The 17,059-nt window shown below is 40.4% G+C and overlaps 1 protein-coding gene across 2 annotated transcripts in view; it reads left to right on the forward strand.

The window, feature by feature from the left end:
* The window catches only part of LOC110833401 (lysosomal Pro-X carboxypeptidase), a 44,056-nt gene that overhangs the window by 25,089 nt on the left and 1,908 nt on the right, over positions 1-17,059 (forward strand). The window contains exons 1-8 of one of the 2 annotated variants that reach the window (XM_022071437.2): positions 7,766-8,079; positions 8,866-9,009; positions 12,715-12,816; positions 13,263-13,438; positions 14,189-14,346; positions 14,805-14,977; positions 15,638-15,802; positions 16,556-16,743. In XM_022071437.2, the coding sequence (XP_021927129.1) occupies positions 7,981-8,079; positions 8,866-9,009; positions 12,715-12,816; positions 13,263-13,438; positions 14,189-14,346; positions 14,805-14,977; positions 15,638-15,802; positions 16,556-16,743 (1,205 nt within the window). In that variant the 5' untranslated portion in view covers positions 7,766-7,980. Of the gene's footprint in view, positions 1-7,765; positions 8,080-8,865; positions 9,010-12,714; positions 12,817-13,262; positions 13,439-14,188; positions 14,347-14,804; positions 14,978-15,637; positions 15,803-16,555; positions 16,744-17,059 lie in introns of those variants that run through there. The other variant, XM_022071438.2, reaches the window with a different exon arrangement.

Raw genomic sequence — 17,059 nt, forward strand, 5'->3', positions numbered from 1 at the left:
TGTGAAAACGTTTCATCCAAATGTGAGCGACAGGAAATTGAATTCTTTGTCTTGGCCCTGCATTCCGAGAATAAACGGACGAGAGACTTACGCCGCTGTTGCACTGTGCCGTGCCACATGACGTAATCGCGTCACGTGTGACTTAGTTCCCCAACTTTTAGGGATGTAGATAACCGCCGCAGGGGATCTGGAAGGAGGCGAATAGGCTAACTTGGCTGCAACTTGCAGACACCTGGTTCGCATCCCATATTACCTTTACTGATGAGTTGGGTGAATCCAAGAGGAATGGCGAGAGAGAACGCTGAAATAGGCGTAGTTATTTCTGGTCCATCACACACATTTCGTAGTTAGAGAGTTGGTTAATAAATTCGTTAAAGGATGCTGTCTTATGGGATCTCCTTGATAATGGGAGCAGTATGTACGTCTGAGAAATCGGTAGTTTTTTACCAGACTAGACGGCGCAGCGCCCCAGAAAGCAAGCCGTCTTCATACTCGGCGCAGTGAGAACCTCGAATCTCGAGATGGATTATTTGCTTATGTAAGACTTGAGGTTCTCACAGCGGTGAGTATGAAGACCTTTCACTTCCCGGCCTATAAATCCAGCACCTCACACCCTATTGGCATATTCATCGCCCTGATGACGGAGGCAGTATGACCTCCGAAACGTTGGTTAACATCGACCAGACTACACAGCGCAACAACCCAGAAGACAGAAATCTTCATACTCATCGCCCTGATGACGGAGGCAGTATGACCTCTGAAACGTTGGTTAACATCGACCAGACTACACAGCGCAATAACCCAGAAGACGGATATCTTGATTATTTGCTTACTTTGTTAGTTGGTCGATCCGTCGGTCAGCCATTTAATTGATTTATTCTACCTTTAACGACGCTGTTTTAGTTTAGAAGGTTAAATCGTATAGTGTCCAGTGAACTGTTGGTGGTTCTCCGATTTATGCCCGGAGGAATAAGGAAAACAACGTAAAGTCTCAACCGTGCTAACCTGCTGAGTAGTTGGTAAAATGGCGCACACTCGTGCAGTCTGGAATAATGCTGCAGAGACGACGTTAATGTAATTTCATGAGTCGAGTCTCTGCAAAGAATATTTTCTCTCTTAACAAGTGTAAACAAAATAAAAATGATGAATAGACTCGAAGGTTTAGAATAATATTTCAAGATGTCGGCTTGTTAGTTTGCAGTCTCTCACACTGGAGGCGCGCAGTTCTAATTTACTGCGATAAAAAAATCTCATTATTCGTCTAACGTTGTGTTTTGTTTGAGGGGGGGGGGGGCGAGGAAGTTTTGTTATGCGGTCCAGCACGCAGCGGGCGTCAAAGGAGACACGTCTTTCGGACGAGACAAGAAGCAGGCGGACGGACAGCGCGCCACATGAGATCAACTTCCGCGTGACTTCCTCCGCACGTTCCATAAAAATATCTGGAATTTGGTGGTGTTGATCAGCGACATTTTATGTGGTCAATATTTGAGTTACAGAAATGTCGCACGAGTTTAATTTGCTTTCGTTTGGTCCACAGTGGAACTTACATGAGGACGGGGGCCGACATTGCTCAAGAACACGTTCTAGAAAGAATTTAAGAAATATTTTGTCCTTCACATGAGTCCAATTTCTATCATAGCAATCACCAGGAACAAATGCGTAGTTTCCTATAAGAATCATACTTTCCCAAGCCTTTGCTGTGGATGATAAACCTTATCTGTCGTCAGTTTGCCGGTGAAACGACATGAATCCCGGACTCATGTAACGTTTTTGCTAAGTTCTGGTTTAGATTTTGACCTTAAGTAAATGACTGAAACCCACAGTAGTTCGCCCTTAGGTAGTGGGTGGAGGCGTCAGAAAAGGAGTTTTATGAGGGCGCATGCAAAAATAACTCTAGCTTAAAACCATGAATAAAATCAGTGTAGTAAAAAAAGTTAAGTTTGTCTCATAATTAGACCCTTAACAATTACTCTTGGGTAAAAATAAATCATGTAAAAATTAAACACTGCTTAAAGCAGCGGCTGAATATTTCACTGGGACTGCAGGTATTTTGGCCCACAAAAGCAAAATCATTAGCCAGTCGTTTTGGGGTCGGCTGTTCACCCAATTGGATACGTGATCGGAATTTCGTTCTGATTCAACTAATTATATTAACTGTCAATGAAACTAATTTATTTTGTTATAATTAGCCAGTCATACACATTTTTTTGTTTATGTGTATTAATTGTGTTTATTACGCAGATTTCTATTATCGGATGATGACTCGCTTCGTCCTGCAAATCCAGTTGTCTTTATTATAAGAATTGTCTTCAAAAGTTAAGCATATGAAGAGACACGTGACCAAAATTCATTGTACTGTTACTTATTCGTGTTTTTTTCCGTCTAATCACAACCTGAAGATGGTTCAATGTGACCGAAACATGTAGTAAAAAGTTGTACCAAATATTTAAATGATATTTTAATATCTTATGTATAATTTTATTTATATACAATTGTGATTAGACGGAAAAAAACACGAATAATTAAATTTTTAATTCACAATATGACGCAATTATATCAACTTATGTACTGTTACTGTTCAATGACTTTGAATTCATTGCCGCTCGATTGCTCATTCACAGTTCAATACATATTAATGTAGAAAACAGTAGTAAGGGGTTTATCACTCTCCAGGGAAGTGAAATCACCTTGCGGGCCTGCCTATATAAGTTCATCGGTCTTCCTGGAACGTAGAAAACATGCTCGGTGGGGGGTCACCGTTCCTAAACAATGAACAACTATTTTCACTGCCACTCACAATATTGGCCTTACCTGCCCCAGGTTGCACACTTATTACCCTCTACTATTAAATATTACATAATAAATTCTGTCGTAATACATGTCTTGGGAGAAACAAGAGACGAGAGATATATTGACAATACTGTAGAAACTCACACCAAATTCAACCTAGGAATTATGAACAAGATTATGGTCATTGGCATAAGAAATTGCTCAGTTGTTGAAGCAGATTGCATCACACACACACACACACACACACATATATATATATATATATATATATATATATATATATATATATATATATAGAGCAAGAAAAAATCTCATTCCATTATGTCCTCCAAAAACATTCCCTTGCCTGAGACGGAATAATCAGCTACATAGGAACTGAATAAAAATTTCCTTGGATATTATCCATCGTCTAGTAAATATAAAACGTAAAACGACGTTTCGGAGATGGGACTCTATCTCCCGTCTTCAGGTTTCTATACAGTTGGGCCCACTAGATAGAGCTAATCCCTATCTCCGGACCTCTTGGATATTATCCATCGTCTAGTAAATATAAAACGTAAAACGACGTTTCGGAGATGGGACTCTATCTCCCGTCTTCAGGTTTCTATACAGTTGGGCCCACTAGATAGAGCTAATCCCTATCTCCGGACCATTATATTTTACTAGACGATGGATAATATCCAAGAAAATGTTTATTCAATTGACTCTTCACCATCGTCAAGAAGTTTTAGATTTGATATACATAGGAACTAATGGATATGCAGATATCACACAACGACACAATATATCGGAATGAATAGCGAATCAAAATTCCGATGTTCGAATGCAACGACATCTATATACTAGCTCGTATTATGTCTTAATTTGTGCAATCAATGTCGAGGACTCCATGTCACCCTCAAGTCACTATTGATTTTTTCGAGCAGTTGAATGGTACCATTCGAATGTATGGACGGTCGTTTCGAACTACAGGGTATCGTAAAGACGGTATTAAAGACACTGGCAGCGATCAAATTCAGTTCCTCGGGAACTTTAGCGTCATTAATTAGACTTCTTCGTTCGTGGTTTATCTTTACGTATTTGTGCACACAAGCGTTTGTCAAAATTTGCTGTGTAGTTCGTGTAAGTTTCGAATTAAATAACAATATTCCCGGTTTACAGAATTTCTGCGCAATAATTTGATGTCGTAAAGCAAATTGACGTACCCTTTCGCCCAACGAACCCATCAGAAGGAAATGCACATTTTACGAATCAGTCAAAAAGTTTTTAAGTAAATTATTTTAGTCCCTTTTTTGAAATTTGTTGTTATGTGTATGAAACTTTAATATATAATTTTTATTAATTACTTACATTCGACTGTACGCATGGTAATATGTTGTTCACAATACGGCATTGCTAGTATAATACGCTTGCATTAGGATTCTAGAAATTGCAACAGCATCGATGTTGAACTGTGAAGCCATCAAGCTAAGCGATCGAGCTGCTGCTGCACAATTCTGACCCCCCTCATGTCGTAACTAAGAAAACTACGCGAGATTTATCAGACAATTGATGCGCCATGTTGGCTCCTGACTTCGAAGGGGAAATAGCTTCTTTCTAGTAAATATTCACTTAAATAGTATTAAAATATATTAAAATTGTCCGTCAATCACAATAAAGTAATATAAGATAATTAGATGGTTAAAATATTATCCTTTGTTCCGTATCGAGTACTCGATTTACATATGGAACATTCTCGACATGTTTCGGCTTTCATAGAGCCGTCATCAGGTGTATGTTATAAACTCTTAATTCAATTACTAATTTTTAATTTTTTAATTTTCTTATCATTTCTTCGTTTTTCATTGTATCAACATTTATTGATGTGTTATATAACATTGATGTAATCGTATTGTCGGAGTGATGTTAATGCTGCGTATATTGGTCAGAGAAGTAATATCGAAGTTGTAAGAGGAGAGATCAGAAGTATATCGTATCGGAGCGAGGTTTGGTTATTGACTGCCATATCTTATAAATATTCACTTGTTTTCAATGCAAAATGCAGTTATTACTTCCTAGTAAATATTTGCCTCATTTAAATTAAATACTGCTTCCAAACGCTGAATTATTTTGCCAAATATTTTCCTATTTTGTGACATGTCACTGAAACGGTCTCTTTTGTTAAATGTTTGCCCTTATTTTTTTTCTTTGCAAAATTTGCCTTCTTTTGGAATTGTCGCAGAAACAACCTTTTCATCCTACTTTTCCCCCAAAGACTTCACGTTGTTAAAACCCAGAAGACAGCCATCTTTGTGTTCGTTGGCGTAACAGCTCGAAATGTTATCATCCCATTTTTAGAGCTCTAATTTAAATCAGCGCCTTTAAAATCGTAACGACCTATCCAAAACGCTCATATTTTAATTCTGTTTCACATTTTACGAACTGGGCCTAATCTACTGTTTCATTTTAAAATAAACTTATGAAGTTTTGTATCCTTTTTAGACGCTTATGTAAGACTCTTTGAATGCGGTATCGGCTCTACCTACAGAGCACAATGCAACGTGTATCCACGCTTCTAGTGGGATTGAATCTAGTTTCGGATCACTGTAAGAGTCAGACATTGAGCTCGACTTCGAGAATAATGTATTTACCTAATTCAAAAGGAAGAACTGTCCGTGCATTCGAATGGCGTGGGAAAATTCATGGGTCTCGCGCATTGGTTTGCGAAATTAAAAAGTACAACGGGCAGGGCGTGATGAATGCGCTGCCTGAGTCATGATCAGTCATTGACTGCGACCAGATAACAAGAATTATCTTCCTCGTCAAAATAGGCTAGTACTATTTTGTGCATTTCTCTTCGTTGTGTTGGGGTAAGGCATTCATCGATGAGAACAACCAAGCCCCGTGTTATGAAATGACTGAGTTGCTGCGTTTGGATGTTACTAGACGAGCAGAGAAATTCTTGCGTAAATTATGCAAAGTGAACCCATAATGGGAAGGTCCTAACATACCGATTGCATCTACATATTCTTTATATTAGAAACTACTGGATGCATTTTGGTGTTATTCTGTACCGGGAGTCTACACTAGAAATTGTTGGGAGAAGTTGGATGCTGTCTGTTCAGTACACTTTATATGAAAGTCAAATGGTTCTTTAATCCGTTTTATTAAATCCGGTCAGTAGTAAGTGTTAAAACATAGCCTAAATAATTTATGTGTTTGTATAGTGATAAGATAAAATCTTAGCATGTTGTTGGCATCTGCGAATATTATGTTGATACCCACGTAGAATAGGTTACTCCTGACTTTACAATGCGCCAATTCGAGACCTGTTATGGAAATGCGACGTTATGAAGGAAGTAAATCGATTTTAAAACAAACAGTAATTATTAAGACGCTTCGTACCCCCCAACCAACCCCTGCCACTTAATCATATTTCTTTATTTCTTAATAGAAATATATTAATTCTGACGCATGATAATAAAGTCACCGTCCAGTTAATTGGAAACAACTGTTCGTGCTAGATAACTCTCTTTCGACCAGAATTTCGTGAGTAAATTCCTCTTTTCATTTCTTCTTAAATAGGTTCTTTATTCTTTATTGTGATATCCTTAATTATTTAAAAATTTTCACAAATTGAACGCATAAAATATTAATATATATAAGGACATCACATGGTTACATTCATGATTTACTTGAAAATTTTTATCCTTGTATGTTGCCTATCGCCATTTGTGGCTAGAAATTCTTAAGAGTTCTTTATAAGGACGGGCCGTGCCTGAAATTTCTCGTTTAATTATCGGTTTCATAGGTACGACCGGCTGACAGCGTCCTTCATTTGTTTCGAGAGGCCTGAATGACGGGTAAATTGCCATTTGTTTTCATGAGGTTACGAACCGTCAGCACGTCGATCCATCATGCCTTGATTCAGTTGTTGATGGGTGGCGATACTATCGCATTAAATGGTAGACGCCGACTTAGGCCTTGCAGGAAAAAAAAAATGTGTTTGTGGTATCTGCGGTTATCTGTCTCCTCTTATAACGTTTTAACCAACAAATTGATTTTCATGAAACTTGACACGCTATGCAACTTAACTGCACGCCACTGATGAGATTTAACTTGGCTGCACGCCACTGGTGTGACGCGAGTTGGTCACACGTCGTTGTGGTATTCTGACCCCCTGGAACAAAGTGCAGTGCCTCCCGTTTGCCTGGAGGTAGATTCCTTGCTGCCCAGAAGACGCTCGGAACAAACATCAGCACAGCCCCTGCAGTAAGTAACGCGATATTTGTCAAGACGAGCCCCATGGGATGGGGAAACCGCCCACGCGCGTCTCCTTGCCTGCCCCTTTGTAGGTTTGTCCTTTCACTCACTCTCTCTCAAAACTAATTAACTCTGTGGGGCAACGTACTTCTATAGAAGCTGATAGTCTGTCAGCTAGTCAAGAAATCCCCCCTCATTTTGTGGATCCTCACGTTTATTACTGAGTTTGCAAGAGCCTGTGCCCTGGGCACTTCAATCCAATCTCCACTGTCACTCCTTGTTTGCCTAAAATCCATTTTACTATCATCCTCCCTTGTACACCTGTCTCTTCCCTTCAGACTAAACATCGCAGTCGAGTGGTTAGCACCCCAGGGTTCAAGTGTTGGCCCGGAGGCTCTTCGGGACTCAATCTCAGTCCCTCCAAGCAAATGCTGGTTTAGAATGTGTAGGTTTTTGGATTTTGCCATAATATTTTACGCGCCAGTCCACCAATGATGAAATCATTCAGTGAGAAGTTTTGTTACCATGGAAACATGCGGTTCATGACATTAGACTCGTATTGTTATGGCACTGGACAAAATACTTCCAAAGGAAGTTCCACATTCCGCTTGACCCTGAGACTTGCTCCATTTTGTTGCCGCAAGTACTTTCCGGTTTTGTTTAGCTGTTTCCGGTCTTTTCTTGATAGCTGAACGTTTTTTAATAGTTTGTCAGTGTTTAGCAAAAACTCCGAAACGCTGGTGCACAGCCGAAATTTTGTGTGTTTCAACTTTTAGTTCCGAGTCTTTGACTTTTTGTATCATCGCGAACTCCATTTTGTCTCGCCGCTGAGTCTTATCGATAATTTCGAGCTATCGATAAGTTGGTGTGTGTGTGTGTGTGTGTGTGTGTGTGTTCGAGCGGTCCAGCTCGTTCTCAGATCATCGCTTCAGTCACGTTGTGAACGCCATGATGTGTGGTACAGTGGTTGTGGTCCTCTGCGCTTTCGCAGTGATGCCAATCCTCGCACTCAACTTTACCTACGAAACCAAGTACCTGGATGTACCCGTAAGTAACACGGAACCGGGGCGAGCAAAATGTATGTTTCTCTTGATTAGAAGGCTGTTCAACCCATTCAGTACTGTTTTTACTTTGCAAAAGTGTCCACACTGCGGATTGGGCGACTGGGGGTCGATTGCTGGGGCCCACCCAGCCTGGTATCCAGCGGGTACCAGAGTTCTTTCTTCTTGGTGCTCAGTTACGCATCAGAAACATTTTCTTTTTAATATTATATCTATTGTAACGTACTATTTAAATTGCTACGTCATGAGCAGTTGAGTTTCTTTCGGTGATCTTCTCAAGTACCAGATACAGTCTCCGAGGTCCAGGGATTTAAAACGAGATATATCGTGCATGACAGCCACGGTGGTCTAGCGGTTAGAACGCTGGCCTTGTAATCCTGGGGTCTCGGGTTCGATTCCCGGCGGTGCCCGAATTTATAACTTGTGTTGGGCAAGGCCGTGGTCCAGGCAACATGGAGTTTTCCTCCGTGGCATCCCATTCACACACAGAAGAAGGCAATGGCAAACCACTTCTGGATCATCTGCCAAGAACGTATATGAACAGGTCCCAGTCCGAGAAAAGGATGGAAGGATCCTGTTCATATGGACCTGTCGTCAGACAGAACACTAAAAAAAAAAAAAAAAATATATCGTGCATAGCATGGGGATGGTTAAACACGGACAACCGTACATGGTTATGTCTGTACCCCGCGATGAGGAAAAGCATTTACACTAAAATAGAATTTAAAGCGTACGTAATGAGGTAGCCCATGATTTGAATTATGCCCCACAGGTCGATCATTTCAGCTTCGCAAGCAACGTCACGTTCCGGCTTCGATACCTGGTGAACGCAACGCACTGGCGCAAACACGAGGGGAGACCCATATTCTTCTACACGGGCAACGAGGGGGACATCGAGATGTTCGCGCAGAACACGGTGCGTTTCACTGCGTTCAGCGATGAAGGGTTGATTGGATTGAACTGGATCCGGTTTAGACCACCGGAGACCTACTGGCGATAGTGAGCCACGCTTATTGGTTATTTTACGATTTGGTTTCAACTGCAAAGGTTATACGACTCGCATACTGACGAATGAAATGAGAAAAGTTCAAGAGGTAAGTATTTCGAAGGACGCTGTCGTGGCCTGTTATAAAGCAAATTCCTTCATTCTTGTGGCTATTTTGAGGGAAACCGTCCGCAATATCGGCCCACAGTTTGATGACTTCGGGCTGTTGCTATGGGTTGCTCGAAACAAGATGTTTGTCCGACGCGGACTTTGATCCGCGGGACCGATAACGATGCGACATTCTCGTCATTGGTCAGCGGATATAAGGACAACGCTTATCTTCCGTTCCTTCTTTATATTTCTTCCCTCTTTCCCATTAATAATCTGCGACGTAACTGACAGACTTTGGCACATAATTTTATTTTAGGCTATTTTAGCAAAAAAAATTCAAAGATGGCAGCTGAGCGAACTTCTCAGATGCGTGCAACTCTGCCGCTGCTTAAAGTACAGTCTTGATTTTATGTGTGGTAATATACCTTAAAAGTTAACATGTAGTTATCTAAATCAGCTTTCTTTTATAGAACGTAACACAGTTCTGCCATTGAATAATCTATATTTGGCTTTCAATTTTTTGGTGATAGATAACGAATAACATCAGTTAAGAATACAGAATTTGGCGTGGAGACCTCATAAACATGTCTAAAAATAATGCATGAAACGAATATGGCGATTATACGCTTCAACTTTCAAGTAGGGTAAATCTAATCTAGTAAACATTCAGTCTCTGTTTAAATGAAAATTGGCGACGTACGTTCCTTCCAGAACTTCTTGATAAAGGGTTTGATGGCTGCTGGACTGTTTAAGCGTGTGACTTTCCGCTCATATAACGAGATAAGTTCTCGCCCGGACAACAATTGAATCAAGGCTTGATGGATCACCTAGCTGACGGATCGTAGTTGTAATATACCTGTCATTCAATCTCTAAAAATAAATGAACAGTGCGATTACACAGCGTAGCCTATAAATCTTAATTAAACGAGTATAGCAGGGTAGTACGACACGTTCTTCAAGTTCCTGAGCACTGCGGGTCCCAACTTTTCGTAAGACTCCTTAGACGAGGGATCGGCCCGTCGCAAGGCCTCTACCTGTACACAGGACAGCACAACACAGAAGAACATCCATGGCTTGAGTGAGACTCGAACCCACGGTCCCAGTGTCCAAGCGGCACAAGGCCCACGCCTCAGACCGCGCGGCCACTGTGACCCCATAGCAGGATAGTTCCAGAACTATCAAAACTAGCAGAGTTACAAAACTAGTGCTCTAGAGGTCTGAGTCAAGGTTAGTCTGAAGAGATTATCGAGTGGATCTTGGTAAATCTAACAAGAAGGCGAGTTAGACAGTACAACAGTTGCGATGTGACGAAAATGAGCTTCAAAGTGACTGTTATGCATTGTGATACCAAAATTATTATTGCGTTGTTATGACTTCGCAATACCGAGCACAGAACCATTATCGTCCACCTTGAAAATATTGGATATCTTAGAAACCGAACCTCTAGCTTGCCAGCGCAATATCTGACGTTTGGGTCATTAGGATTCCAATTTAAGGTCGCGGAAAAACTTCACCAAAACGAAACAACTACCTGAAACTTTTTTTGACGTAAATACGTCTATAAGGAAGGGTCATTCGGAAAAAAAGGGGAACGAAAAAGTGTAACCTGGTTACCTAGGAAACATTACATTATCTTACATTACCTTACCGCCACGGTGGTCTAGCGGTCAGAACACTAGCCGTGTAAGCCTGGGGTCCCGGGTTCAATTCCCGGCGGTGCCCGAATTTATAACTTGTGTTGGGCAAGGCCGTGGTCTAGGCAACACGGAGTTTTCCTCCGTGGCATCCTAACAATTACTCCATTCACACACAGAAGAAGGCAATGGCAAACCACTTCTGGATCATCTGCCAAGAACGTATATGAACAGGTCCCAGTCCGAGAAAAGGATGGAAGGATCCTGTTCATATGGACCTGTCGTCAGACAGAACACTACAAAAAAAAACCTTACCTTACCTTACATTACTTTACATTACATTCAGCTACCACAGACCCATCTTAAGCGTAACTAATTCAAGTTAAATAAGCAAAGTCTTAATCAAACTTTACTCAATTGTAAAGCATGTATAAAGGAAATATTTAGAATAAAGCCAATATATAAACTTCCTTTCCGTATAGACGTATTTATGTCTAATTCTCCGGAACCGTGGTTCCACTGTCAACTTTTTTCTTCGAAAATTATATCACGAACAAGTATCGGAGACTGCCTTGCCCTGATCGGTTTAACTCTCATTACGTCACAGACTCTGCTACCCGCCTCTTTTTTTAATTCTAGATTAGTTGCACGAGGAAATGAGACTGATAATATGATGCTGTTTAGAATGAAAATAAATAAAATACGATGGATGCTGTAAAATGCAGTCGATCCCACTGAACGTTGGTCGCAAGAATACTCGTTCACAGGTTCGATTCTTGTTCTGGGCATTGATTCTTTCTGCTTGTGCGTTGCCCTTGGATAATCTGTTCTCCATCTTGAGTGTTCCACCGATTTAGAAACCTCTGCAATGGAAAAGGTCAAGGCATTGGCCGGTGACCAGCGGAGGGGTCGGAGGAAGGACGCGAAAACTAATTTTGTTTATATCGAGATGTAAATCTTATCCCGTCGATTCCCGGCGGTGCCCGAATTTATAACTTGTGTTGGGCAAGGCCGTGGTCTAGGCAACACGGAGTTTTCCTCCGTGGCATCCCAACAATTACTCCATTCACACACAGAAGAAGGCAATGGCAAACCACTTCTGGATCATCTGCCAAGAACGTATATGAACAGGTCCCAGTCCGAGAAAAGGATGGAAGGATCCTGTTCATATGGACCTGTCGTCAGACAGAACACTAAATAATAACTTCCTAACTCACGAAATTCAGTGCTATTATAAACACTGACGGTTCATCACAGTTACTACAAAAGCCAGCCATTGCACAGTCTCCAGAGTGTTCATTCCAATTGATAACCCATTTCCTTGCAGCTAATTTATCAATTTGTGCATCCTGCAGAGGACTGTAATGCCGACCCACGTTGTTTACGTTTGACAGGATGTGGGGACCCACAAGCTGATTGGCCACACAATTTCCTTTGGTGCTAATGCAGTAGCAAACGTGGGTGGAGTTTGTGGCTTCTTTGCAGGTTTTGTTAGCCACAGGTCGACTCTTAAAATAAAACACTCTCAACATCCATGTGCCAGTAAACTGGTGTCAAATTTAGATCTAGATTAGGTTTTAGTGAAGCACTTTTCTACAGAAATGCCTAGGCACAGATGGGAGAATAATATTAAAATGGCGATTACGACCTTCTGGGTTGTGATGCCATGTAGGTAGTACATTCCTCTGAAATGCTGGTAATCACCTAAAATATCATGTGGCATCACTACCAAGAAGACAATGCTGAGGGTGTGGACTGGATTTATCTGCCTCAGGATTAGGTCCAGTGGTGGGCTGTTATAGACACAGTAATGAACCTTTGGGTTTCATGAAAACCAAAATCATTCTTTTGGGTCCAAAGAGAGGTGAAGACTGGTTTGTGTCTGTTTCAGGGCTTCATGTGGGAGACAGCTCCTGAGTTCAGGGCTTTGATCGTGTTTGCAGAGCATCGTTACTATGGACAATCACTGCCATTTGGAAACAATTCTTACTCAGTGAGTGTTGATACGCTGGTATGAATGAAGAGGTCTTAAGGCGTCTTCAGTGACCAAAGTTTTTGAGACTCTTGATAAGTTATGATGAAGCTTGTTATGTGTATCACTTTCAGTCACCTTAAGGCCCACTTTATTTGGGGGTCTAAATATATTTTTGGGTATATTTTGTTAGAGAGAAGGTCTTGAATAAAGGTTGTCGTATACAACATTGGCTTTGAGCCTCTAATTTTGAGAATATCAGTCCCTATCAAGCGGATGGCAATGAAATCATCACACAAGCCCTTAAAACTGCCGTGTCACCTGCCTGATCACTTGATTAAAAACAAACATTGCATGTTCTTAGTCAGATGACATGCATCGTGCATAAAGTAAACACAACTCTTATAATACTGTCTCGTGGGACACACTTGCTGAAAATCTTGAGAGCTGTAGTTGTTTCTGCGCAGGAACCAAAGTACTTGGGCTACTTGACGTCTGAGCAGGCCCTGGCAGACTATGCCCTGGTGATTGCACACCTGCAGAAGGATCAGGATCGTCGCAGCCCTGTCATTGCGTTTGGTGGATCATATGGTGGCATGCTGGCTGCATACTTCAGGATGAAGTACCCCCATGTGGTGGCAGGGTGAGTGTCGCTTCTCTCCCTTCATTTAATACTGTAGAAACTGTTTCAACTGAATGCCATATTGACACATGTTAAATTATGTTGCGTATTTTACATAGTAGTGCACACATAGAACCATATTACTCCTGCCTAATGGTAGTCAAGTGACTGCTGATGAGAGCCCTAGTTACGTTGTCATTTCATAGGGAAGCTTTTTTGTGGTACAGTTTGATGCCATCATCATGGGCTTACACAGTGTAATAGTTGCTTGAATATAGAAATGTTTCTGTCTTAGCGACTAGACATCAGCAGAAGCTACCACTGAAAATATCCTTGTTTATTTACATATTCAGTCTGGAGACATTTGAAGGATGGGAGCTGTATTGTAGTTTGTTTACAGTTCAGCTATAAAAGTTATATAATGTTGAATGGAAGGAAAATTGTAATCCATGAATTAGAAATGATGTGGGAAAAATCATGACCCAGAGTAACCATGGTAACACTCAGTGAGGGTAGCTGGAAGGTCAGAAATCTTATCAGGAGTCAGTCTAGTTTGACTTGGCTGCAGTATCAACTTTAGACACTGAAATGCATTCAAGATTTAAATAGACTCAGCTTATGAAGTGTTGTGTGACCTCCACATCAAAACATTAACATTTTTTTATTTATCCTCACAAAATGAGGAGATGGCACCTTAAAACAGGCCTTGACAGGTTCCTTTCAAATACTTTCCATCACTTCAGTAACCATTCTCCTTTCTTGTTGTCACAGGGCAATTGCAGCATCAGCACCGATCTTCCAGTTCTCAGAGCTGACTCCCTGTGAAGCGTTTTCACGCATTGTCACTGCGGACTACAACAGTGCCTCTGCTGAATGTGCGGCTTCCATCCGTAAATCCTGGGCGGCGATTAACAATGTCACCAAAACTGGTAATGCTTATGAACACTTGATTTTCCAAGACTAGTAGTGTCTTGTCTGCTATCCCACAAAACAAAATGTAGCTCTCCTCAGCCCTTTGATCTCAGATGCCCGCAATGTATGTATATGTGTGCGTGTGTCTGAGAGAGAGAGATGTATTCTCTGCGTAGGGAGTCGCTGTTTGAGATTTTAGGTTAACACAGCAGTGAAGATATCAATAAACAGAGACAGTATGTTCCTCCAAATCGTCAGTCTCTACCTACACGTCACAAGGTGTTACAACTCAGAAGAACACTGACTTCTTCACTGCTGTCAGAATCTCATATGTCATACAGTATGCAAGTCTGCCCCTGATTTGTGTATACCCTTTGACTGTTGATTATTTTTCCACTCACTTAGTTAATACCAAATAACAACCAATTCAAATGTTATTTCATTTGTACAATTTTTTTCGTGTTCATATGTATAGACGCAGGAAAGTCTTGGTTGTCAACAATGTGGAAGCTGTGCAAACCGCTGAAGACATTGCATGATGTGAAGGACTTGAAGGGCTGGCTGTCAGATGTCTACACAAACCTCGCCATGATCAACTACCCATATGCAACAAACTTCCTGGCACCAGTACCTGCCAATCCCATCTCAGTGAGTCTGAAAATATGTAGTCTGCCGTACTTTAACCTGGATGAACAATCAGTCCTTTTTCAAGAAAACCTCACAAAATTGTGTTTGCAAATTTTGTGACTTACTAACTAATTGAACAGCTTATTACTGAGCAATTGTGTAATTAACTGAGTAACTAACTAAACAGTAACTGACCAACTTACTAAGTAACTAAGTTACAACAGAGCTTAGCCATTTGCAGAGCCAGGATTAATAATATCCCAGGCATTATTCATTAACTCACGTTATTATTAAGTAAATAACTAAGCAGCTAAATACGAGCACCCAATTATTTTATACAGAGGGTTACAAATCAGCAGCTTGTTCAAATGAGGAAAATCAAATATGTTTACAGAATTTTGATGTGGCAATCACATTTATATATTATTGAATTAAATATGAGTTAAATAGTTGGTGAAGCTGCAGAATGAACTGTAGTGACTACCTTGTGTCTGGTGCAGCGTTTGATGATTGAAGCATGATATCTTCAGACTGCTGCATCCCCAAAAAGAAATATGGTATAAAGCATGTTTAGGAACAAAAAAATTGACCAACCTAACCTAACCTTCCAGTATTTAGTATAACTGATAAGGAAGCTGGTGTGTTGTGCACTAAGAATGCTCATTTCTCTCACCTTCATAGGTGATGTGTTCTCATCTGCCCAACTCATCACTTACCGATAAACTTCTTGTGAAGTCACTCTTCAAAGCAGTCAGCATTTACTTCAACTACACAGGCAGCAGCAAATGTCTTAATATAGAGACTGAAGCTAGCTCCAATCTTGGAGACCTTGGCTGGGACTTCCAGGTACAGTTGCTGCATTTAATTTATTTTGCAAAGGAATATCACAGAATTACATTGGCACACTAACAAGAACAGTTATATTGCTCACACTTACAGCATTGTCCACATATAACAATTCTTTCTCATAAGTCCAATGAATGTTCTACAAATCTAATTATTTCATCAAGTTGTGAAGGATGAGATGAGCAGGATGCATGTAAGCTGTAAATTTCTTGACTAGCTGAGTGACTATTAGCTTCTCAAGAAGGATTCTGCACCATGTACATCTTTGAAATATATACAGAATTTATTAAGGATTTTTTTTTTGGAAAAATGTAAAATGAAACACAGGGACTGCATGAACTATTCTGTTGCAAGGTTTTATAACTGGTGAATCATACTAATGTGACGTCTGTAGTCTGTATGGTGACGTATTACAGACAAGTTAATCAAATGTGCTACATCGGTGGTGAGTGGTTTCCATTAATACTTTTTGTATATAAACTTCTGATCTGTTCTGCAGAATCAGTGGATTACAAAAGACAATTTTTGTTTTCTTTTAGGAGTTACAATTCATCTGCATGAAAAGAAACCCTTAGATTTTCAATGACCATATGTGCATCTGGTGAAGACAGTAAAGAGACACACATATCACTTGTTGTCAAATGAGTGTTGGTGTCCGTTCTGGGAACACTTCTTATCTCTCCTGCTTTACTTGTGTTAAAACAATTAAAAGGTTGCTACTCTAGCATAATCTCAGATTCAATTCTGCCACAGGCCTGTACAGAAATGGTGATGCCAATGTGCTCAGATGGACACAATGACATGTTCGAAGTTCAGATATGGGACTTCGCAAAGTATTCAGAAACATGCTACAAGAAGTGGAAGGTTCGACCAGATGAGAAGCGTGCCGTCAGATTCTACGGTGGCAAGGACATTTCTACGGCTACAAACATCGTGTTCAGGTAAAGTATTGGTATTGGGAAACAAGTTGGCACGTGATTGATCACGATTCTAGGAAATTTATACCGATTCTACTATTAATTTCAAGTGTGTTCGAGTAGATTGTAATGGGTGTTAGGATTTAAAACAGGAATTATATATTTGTTGCAAAATAAATGGAAATTGCAGCTAAATTAACCTGGTAATTTTATTAATTTCTAAATGTTTCAAAGATAGTTTTGATCTGCTGCTAATATAATTTCTGTATAATCTTTATAAAAACAATAAATTAAGACATGTCTTTCTATGCCTGGTCTTTGTTGTCCAGCGTCTTACCCA

The sequence above is a fragment of the Zootermopsis nevadensis genome, unplaced genomic scaffold (assembly GCF_977971745.1).
Source record: "Zootermopsis nevadensis isolate Lab colony 2312 unplaced genomic scaffold, Znev_1.0 Znev_ptg000012l, whole genome shotgun sequence".
Lineage (NCBI taxonomy): Eukaryota > Metazoa > Arthropoda > Insecta > Blattodea > Termopsidae > Zootermopsis > Zootermopsis nevadensis.